Source organism: Augochlora pura, chromosome 3, assembly GCF_028453695.1.
Source record: "Augochlora pura isolate Apur16 chromosome 3, APUR_v2.2.1, whole genome shotgun sequence".
NCBI lineage: Eukaryota > Metazoa > Arthropoda > Insecta > Hymenoptera > Halictidae > Augochlora > Augochlora pura.
The window spans coordinates 27,144,389-27,154,117 of NC_135774.1; the positions used below are offsets into that span (position 1 = coordinate 27,144,389).

General features: G+C 41.5%; 1 protein-coding gene across 2 annotated transcripts in view; it reads right to left on the bottom strand.

Moving 5' to 3' along the window:
- The window catches only part of Snu (ABC-type transporter snustorr), a 58,721-nt gene that overhangs the window by 11,318 nt on the left and 37,674 nt on the right, over positions 1 to 9,729 (bottom strand). For both annotated transcript variants that reach the window (XM_078176395.1, XM_078176394.1), the window contains exons 3-5: positions 5,063 to 5,311; positions 609 to 923; positions 171 to 278 (exon numbers count right to left, since the gene is read on the bottom strand). In XM_078176395.1, coding sequence (XP_078032521.1) covers positions 171 to 278; positions 609 to 923; positions 5,063 to 5,311 — 672 coding nt within the window. The remainder of the gene's footprint in view (positions 1 to 170; positions 279 to 608; positions 924 to 5,062; positions 5,312 to 9,729) is intronic.

Here is a 9,729-nt window from a genome sequence, read left to right on the forward strand (position 1 = left end):
GCAAGATTTTTCTCGACGAGAGCGGCCGCAATTGTGCGCGGTCTTGGCCTTCGAGCTCGGACGAGCGATTTTCGACTGGCGAAACTGGAAACTCGGAAACTGGCTACGCTATTTTTGACGGTTCCCCGTTACCGCGGGATTATGGTCGACGCGAAACGCCGTTGACTCACCTCTGTCGCAGCAACGGATCGACGCCGACGGTCGGCTCGTCCAGGATCAGGAGCTCCGGATCGTGCATCAGGGCCACGGCGAAGGACACTCGCCGCTGCTGGCCGCCGCTGCGGGAACATTTGATCGATTAGTCGCGCGGGAATTTCGTCGGGGGCCGCTTTCCCCAGGGACAAGCTCCACTTCGTTCGCATTGTACGCTCGAAACGGTGCGAGAAAACGAGGACGCGGATCCTAGATCGGGTTGATCGGATTAGGCGAGATCTCGTACGGTTATATTAGTTTATGTTAGAAAAAAGTAATGGATTATTTTTTCGGTAGACATCGTGCGAACGAAGCTTCGCCCAAAGTGCTTCGTTTCGATGGGAACGGGTAATTGATGGGCGGAAAGGGGGGGGAGTCAGGGCCGAAGAAAAGCGAACGGAGGAGGTTCCACGAACCTGAGGTTCTTGACCAGTCGGTTCTGCGAGGGGAGGTCGAGAAACTGCAGCAGAAATCGGAGCCTGTCGACGATCTCGGCGGTGCACATGCCGAATATCCAGCCGAAATACATCATGGTCTCGCGGATCGTGAACTCCCCGTACAGGGCTATCTCCTGCGGCATGTAGCCGACCCTTTTACCGGGGACCCCGGACCCCTTTGTTCCCGGCTTGCCACCAAGGACCCAGATCTCGCCGGAGTTCAATCGCCTTCGGCCGACGATGCACGAGAGAAGAGTGGTTTTGCCGCATCCGCTGGCGCCGAGCAGTCCGTATCTAACGGAAACAAAAAGAGAGATCATTGTTATGCGCTGCAGGAAATCTGGCTCCAAAAATACGCGTACTTCGGAGATTGTTCAACTTTCATTGCAGTTGGAAATAATTGTAGGATTATCGAGGAAAGTTAAGAAACGTTACTTCGAATCTTATATTTTTACTCTCCGTTTTATAATATCGTTCCAGACTCATTCTTCAGAGTTTTTAAATTGGAATTAAATTTTACCGATCTGTCATTAATATTTAAAGTACGTAATGAAAGTTGCCATCTAGTAAATATGAATTTTCTTTCTGGCGTAGGAATTTATTAGTAATAAGGAAGTGCTAATGTAAATAGTTGTGCTATAATATCGCGTTAAACTCGTTTTTCAGAATTTTTAAGTTGGAATTAAATTTTATCTATAAATGAAAGTATATAAAGACGATAAAAGAAACGAAAATTGTCTAGCCCTATTAAGGAAAATATTAACGATAAATAAATGCTAATAAACACAGTATAAAAGGAATCATAGTGCATAACACTTAAACTAGTCTTATTCATTCAGCAGGAACTGCAAACAGCATTCGCTTCAGTTAGAAAAATGTATATAGATCTGATACACTGTACTTTGATCCGGCATAAAAATAAATCGCTTAAGGATAATCGTTCGCAACGTCCAGTTAATTACTGTTTGCCGCTGTCGGCTTCTACCGAAGCAAATGCTGCGAATTGACAACTCTTTCAAGAATTCCACGCGTTCCCAGGATTCCACGATTATCGGATTTAATTCTTTGCACTCGAGCAATTGTTCCATAAAATTGTTCCATCACGTCCCAAGATAATCCTTTATAACAGCATAGTTTAGATTTAATAAATTGTTGAGCAGTGAAACTGTTGGTACGAGTCACAAGAATCAATTTTGGAGTATAAAATGCATAAAAATGCATTTTATTACATAGAATTGAAATACCACTGAGCCAGGAAAATTATTCCAGATTTACAATTAACATTTTACTTAGCCTATTAATCGGCTTTTTACCCTGTGAATCGTTTGTCATGGTAACTAATAATTTAATATCTATTGTTGAAATAAATGTGTTAGATTGTACAACCGTAAGCTTCAGTATTATCATATAATTTTTTAAATAACAAATATCTTTCATGTTTAACAAAATTAATAAAATCAAAATAGAAACGAAAATGTACCATTGAACAAATTGTTTGCGGCCCAATTCTCAGTCGTTAAAGCGTTAAAATATCTTCGAGTGCAAAGGGTTAATCATCGAAAGCGAGGGTTCGCCATCCTCAATCCGTCATCGGAGTCACCAATTTCGCAGCCTGTGCTCATGTAATCGTTCGCGTTACGTCGCCTCCTTTAACGTGGAAGACTCGGTGTATCCGTAACAACGACGACGATAATGCGACGTTTGTAATTGCATAATAAGGGTAATGGACATTCCGCGATTTATTTCGTGCCGGAAACCACCCGTAGAAACGCGACGTGTTTGCATGTCCATGGGAATTCGGGCATAATTCAACGGCGCGACGCGAGTCTCCGAGGAAAGACTGTGTTTTCCACGAGAACCGCGGCTGTATTCGCCGGAGATCGTCACGATCCGCTGATCTCCCTGTGTTCCCTCTAGCTTTCTACGAAAGACTCCCGTGGTTTCCCTACGGCTCGATCCGATGGACTCATCGATCATTCGGACGCCTGTACCCTTTGATACCTGCACGATCGATAGTGAAACAGATCATTTCACGCGGAGATTAAATATGTACGATTGTTGGATCGATGTGGGGAATTTTCATTTTTCTAAATTGTGTTGTGAAGATTGAACAAGATTTTCGGAATTGGATAGTTGGAGGAAGGTCTATTGATCATAGAAATAATGATATATCTTGTGGAATTCGAATTAAAATATTAGCTTTGATAGAAAGTATTTGAACTCGTTTTAAAAAGTAATGAGAGTTTCGAAACTGGACTAAATTGTTCCAAATGAGTTTTAAATGACTAAAATACTTTCCTTTAATTTCGCTATTATATGTTGTAAGAAAAGAAAGACTTTGGCTATATTTCATCGAAATCGGCTGATTTTACAATTATTTAGAAACAATAAAAAATAGCAAAAAATCATTATTTTATCGCGTAGTTCTAAAAAACATATTTGCCTACATTATTTAGTTATTGGTTCACATACTTTGAAGTTCATTAGTTTTTACCATCCACCGTGGCATATTAAAAAATTCTATATTTTTAATATCAAATAGATCGACTTATCTTAATCATAGTACAATAACATAGTCCCTCTAACATAACCAAACAATTCAAGTCATTTAATCCAATTAAAAAAAAGTCGAAAAACGAATTTCATAGGTCCAAATAACTCTAATTTCGATCGACTCGCGTCGATCATTTAATAAGGACGCGTTGTCGCCGATTGGATCGACGAGAAAATATCGAGCAGTCGATCTACGAGCGTAGAGCAGGTTTCACCACGTGCAGCAGGTGCATCAATTAACGCAATCAAGGTTTACTCGTTTCTAGTCACCGATGTCTCGGGTTGCGCTCGATCCTAGACGAGTTATTCGCTCGAGCTCGATCCATTCGGCCGACGTAACGCTCTATCGTCGCGAACAAAAGGATCTAGTTTAAGGTAATAATTGTCTCGTCGGGCTCGGTTTCGAACAATGAAACGATCCGGAACGCTCTTTCATCGGCGCGTTCGTTTTTCGCGTTATCGCGCGGGAATCTGCATCGTTAGCGGGACGTTTATGAAATTACTGGATCGCGGAACACTGTAATTTCGATTGATTATTTTATTCGCAGATCCGGCGACTGGTTTACCGTTACTATAACAATGAGAGAGGGCATTGTTACGTTTCTTGGACGGTTTCGTAATGCGAAAACGCTCGATTTTTGCGATTCACTTTCTTGCGGTTCACTAAACAGTATAATGTATATAATAATATATATAGTAATATAAATTTTATATTATATTATGCAATATTATATTACACTATATTATAGTATACTATATTATTTATACTATAATATAAATAAATAATTTTACATTTATAATAATTACACAATATAATATTATACAATATTATTAGGTCTACCGGAAAATTATGTCTGCCAATGTCAGTTTATTTGCGACATATATTTCATAAAAATGATATTCATAAGTCGCCATCACTTTAACAACAGGACATAAATTCCGATCCAATTAAATAATTATAACAGTACAATAAATGTTAGGTACATACAAAATATATTATTTTCTTTATTTTTAAGAAAAGATAGAAATTTCCGGTAGACCTAATATAATAATACTATACTATATTATATTATAATAAATGTTAATAAATAATAATATATATTAATAAACGGAATAAGATGTAGATCGCGAGCTAATCCCGGTGCTCTTACATGCCTCGCGGATCACGTTCTCCGGCGAGAGGCAATTACAACAATAATTGGCGAACTGTCCAGTTATTATGGTGGCAATGCATACAGTAATTTTATGGACGGTAATGTGTAATTAGTTGCTCGCGGATATTTATGCGTTTTATCAAAGTGTCGAATTAAAGACCAACGAAACAAGAATACCGCCGGTGGACTTCTGCGCGCAGATTAAATTCCCTTCTTTTTCTTTTTCTTTGCCCGAGAGGAAACGCTTATCCGACAAATTTCTAACTCCTGCTTCCGCTCATTAGCAACTTATCTGTACAGGTAACCACCGGCTCTGGCTCGGAAGGAGCTACAACACTTATTTGTTAATCGACGATTCAATCGGGTACTGTCTACGTTCTTGCAAAAATTATCTTTCTGTAATTTGGGAGTGACTTTTTCAATTCTTAATGCTGTTGCTTTTGTAAATTTAGAGAATTAATTTTTAAATGAGGTAAATAAATGAAATAAATAGGGAAATGAGTGAAATCACTTGAAAAATGAATAAATTAGGAATTGAGTGAAAATTACTTAGAAAATAAATAAATTGCGAAATAAGTGAAATCACTTGGAAAATAAATAAATAGTGAAATGAATGAAATAACGCAGAAAATAAATAAATTAAATTGGTAAATAAATGCCTAAAGGTAGAAAACCTAAGACAAAGAGATGACACCTCAAATACTAATCGCTAAAGGGTATACTCACATGGACCCTTTGGCCACGGTCATGCTGAGGTTCTGTATCACATGATTTGGGTTCTTGCTGCTGCCGTAAGTCTTGAACGCGTGCCTGACGCTGACCGCCTGCTGCCTGTTCCACGCGGGGTTGTTCAGCCCCGGCGTGGACAGAACAGTGCTCGGCGTGATCGTCACGTCCAGCGTGCTGTCCGCGTTGTTCTGCATCGTTCCCAGTGCGTTCACGTTCACCAGACCGCCGCCGCCTGCTGTCCCGTCGCTGGAACCAGGAAAAACAGAAAAATAAAAGTCAGATCCACGTAACCCTGCGCTTTTCTATCCATTCATTCTTATTGTTCCGCGACCAGTTTCCGAAACCCCTTGGAAAACCCCGTGGAAACCGGCTGGGAATCGGCGCCGCGATAAAACGAAACCGAACGCACAATACGGAGCCAACTCTCACGAGAGCCGTTCTCGCGTGACAGAGACTGCCTCTAATTAACAGCGCCTGCCTTCGAATCGGTGACCAATTGTCTACGGGATTGTTCACCGGGTGAAAACTAACCGCTGTTTAACGCCAAGCGGCGCCCGGGTCTACGACGACCCCTCGATTGTATTCGAGGAGAACGCTTCCTGATTCATTGTTCTAGCAGATGCAATGGAAAGGGTTGCCGTTTCCTGTTTCTACGTTTTGGAAATCCCGAGACGGTTAGAACAAAAGTCTCAGTGGCGATTGTTCAGAGGTTTCACCGTTCGTAGATTTCATTTATTTAGAAGGCTTGTGGTAACATTGAACAGTTTTTAAAGGAACGCGTTGACTGTGCTCGGTGACGTCAATTTTCGAAGGCTGTTTTGTACAATGTTATCGGTGGACTGCGAATTTTATGCAATCGCGGTGAAAATTGTTAGATATGCAAAAATTTGAGGACAAAAGAATTTAACCTGTTGCATTATTGTTAAGATACTACAAAATATTGAAATAAAGAATATAGCTTTATTCGATCCGCGATTAATATACGATTAATTCCCAAGGTATTTATTTTCCATAAAGCTTAAAACTTATCGATTCTCCAAAAAAAATGTTTAAAAAATACATTAAACAGTTTAGATATTAAACAAATATTCCAATCGCCGTGTAAATAATTTTGCGAGTGTCGACGTTCTCCAATTGGTTCACATTTCTCGCGACTTCGACGCCGCCGGTTTTCCAGACCACCGTATGATTGTACGTAGGGTCTCGGTTGACCCAGGGTGCGTCGCGACGCAGCCGTCGCGCACGCGGATCGCCTCGCACGGTTTAGAAAGAGCCCCGGCCGCGTGGTTGCGCAACGGAACGGCTTTCTTTTCGCTCGCCGGCTGATTGGGCAACCGCGCGCGCGCGCGGTTCTCTCCCGACTCCCGGAGAGAGAGAGAGAGAGAGAGAGAGATGTTCGTCCGTGCTTCACGTGTGTGTTCACATGTCGCCGAAATGGAGCCCGTTGTTTCCTGGTGCGGCTGGCATTCCCGCCTCAAGGCCGTGCAAACGGATCCACCTCCGTCCCCCAGCCGATCCTGTTGACATTTTCACCGACGCCAGTGAAACCGAAACTCCTTATCCCGGACAGAGACGTATTCGCCATACCTCTTTCACATCTCAACGAAAAATTATTTATGCTAGTTTCCCCCCTCGAAGTAACACTGTTTTTGGCGTTCGATTTCGAAACTATCCTCTTCCTCATAAGCACTCTTGTGCAAGTCATTCGGCACGAGAGATTACAAGTCTTGTTTGTAAACGTTATTTAGAAAGTTCTCAACGAGAGCATTGTTTTAAGCTGACGACGTCTATTTTTATCATGTCGACGTAGAACCATACCGGTTGTAATGTACTAGGTGAATTCGATTGACTGCCGGCTATGTTCTTGTTTTTAATGTTCCTTGATAGCAGACCGGGTTATCGAATACTCTGTCGGGACTGGCTAGAAAGTTCTGTTGCAGAGGCATTGTTTCAGGCTGCATGTGTTCGCTTTTACTTCTGTATATCGGGAACCTGATAATCAAATTTTCATCGAACCGCTTATGTTCGTTCGAAAGAGATCGTTCGAGCGATCGAGAGTGCAATCCTGTTGATTTTAACACCTGCCGTGGTTTCGAAGTAACGCCTCTTGTTTTGTAACAACGAGAAGACTTCTACCTTTACATATGCCATATTTAATATGCTATTTTTAATATGCTATCTTTAATACAGGATAGATTTAGATTACAGAATTTATTTAATTATTTCCTACGAAAGTGTCTTTCTTATTTCAGCGATTTTAGAATGAAAAATATAAAATAAGTCGCTCTGACTGGCTCAGCAGGTTTAGTGTTAACCCCTTGCTGTACTATTTTCTACATAGTTACAAAGAAGAGCAGAATTTCTACTGTAATAATTTCATAGAAGGAAAAGGAAAATTTACTTAAATTTAATTAATTTTTACTTAAATGGTTAAATACCGATGACAAGAGGACAAATTTTATTCCGGCATAAAAGAACGGAATAACATTTATACTTAACAAGATATTAACATAAATCCCTATGACGAGCCAAACACGTCAAAATACGGCAAAGGGTTAATTTACTTTGAGAGAAGACAGAGTTCTTCAATGATCTATGAGAGATTACGTGATTCAAAATATATAACAACTGAGCAGATTATATCCTCTGCAGAAAATAATCGATCAGTTCATAGATCTTATCTTATAACGCTCTGAAAGCACGGATACGAGCGGAGCGTATTGAAAGCCGGGGCTCCAAGGATCGAAGAAAGGCTTATCGTTGCACCGGATGCGCCGTAGAGTCCCGTATCTGGAAAATATCCCGGAAGCCGGTTCTCTCGCCTCGACGATCGATTGTTTTCCATCTGGTAGCAAAGTGCTTTACCCGGAGGGGCTGCCGTGGATCAGCTGTGCGCGACCGCGGGAACCCGCATTAGCATGATTGCGTAACGCGATCACGATAGGATCCCGGCGAAAGAGCCCCGCGAGAGAAGCCGTTTACCAGGCGCTTGCCACGGCCGATACCGATCTCGATGCGAAAGGTCGCCGCGGATATTCGGCTGATCGATGACTGCTTTCACGTGGTACCCGCGACCGCCGTGATCCGCCAATGGCGATCCGCCAATGGGCCGGCAATGGCAGCGTAAACGCACGCGGCATCTCCTGCGAGGAAAAGTCAACAAACCGATCTACGTTTCGTAACGCTCGCCGCGAGCAGATATCGGAAGAAAGCTGCGACTACGAAGACGTTTCTACACGGGCGAGGTGAATCTCTCTTTCCTGGGGCCAAGATCGCGCGATGCGATCGATCGATCCGGGAATATGGATACACGCTATTGCGATCGCCATTGTTTCATTGACGCTTTGGAGTTAGGAGCAATTAAGAAAATCCCGTAGAATCGAGGCATTTAATCGCGCGATTTTTATTGAAATATTGACGGGAAATTAGGTGAAGATTAATATATTGAAGGTTATATTTTTATATTATATCTGAATACAAGGAAATAATTTATCTCTTCTTTGCTTTCAATTAATATAGCATATAAATATTCAAATTCGATTTTAAAATTGGAATATTGGTATATTACTCTTTAATTAATATTCTATCTTATTCAAAAGATTCGAATATTCTACAATTAAGTAGGAATTAAATTTAAACTTTTCTACTGTATATAATTAACGAGTGCAACCTTATTGCACTTTGCAGAGCTTAACTATACTTAATAAACTGAATGCATTAGCAAGTGTACTCGAAGCGTAAAAATATTATCATTAGTTGTATTATAAACATTCTCACTATTTTCTATTTTAAATAGAATGTTCTAAAATGCATTGTTTCTAATGCCCTGCAATCTCTTCGAGTCTTCAATACTCAGTTTATTTGCAAACGGAATCACCTGACCACAAAGTTATCCATGTAAAAGATTCTGTCAGACAGAAGTGCATTTAAAGCACGCAAGGAATTGATTATTTTACAAATGGCCGCGGGACGCATCCTAGAGATCTTGAGCACCGTAAGCATCGCTGGAAATTTTTTCTCCGAGGATACATTGCCGGCGATCACGAACGAAACGAAGGAATCCCATGCCGCGCATGGCAACGAAAGCGGAGAATGATTGCGGCGTCCGTCGCGTACGAGATACATCGATGCTGTCGAGATTAGTGAAATTCTTCGAGTATGTTTACCCAGTGAGAAATTACGCGAATACATTAAATATACAATGTATGGTAGATCCAAGGAATATCGGGGCTAGGGTAACACGTTCCGTGTTGCTGCGAGGAAACTTCAGTGTAAACGTAGCGCAATGCGGAATCTAGATCTAGCTCGAAATTAATTTCTGCGTGATACGGTTTTCAGGAGCTCGGAGCAATAAAATATATCTGCATAAACGTCGGCGACGCGGCCCGTCGTAAATTTCGCCCGGATCGCGTTTTGTAATTGAAATTCCATTACATAAAGCGGTTCGGCCTGGTCGTTAAATTCTTCCGCTACCTGTAAGTCACACACGTGTATTCCGCTCGATTCTGTCGAGCTCTGCTGTCGCACGTGTCCTTTTCTCTCTCTCTCTCTCTCTCTCTCTCTCTCTTTCTCTCCCCCCTCTTTCCTCTGTCGGAGTCGTTGTCTTTCGTCCCACATCGCGAAATTACACGACAATTACCGGGACACCGTTACCGCTTCATTAT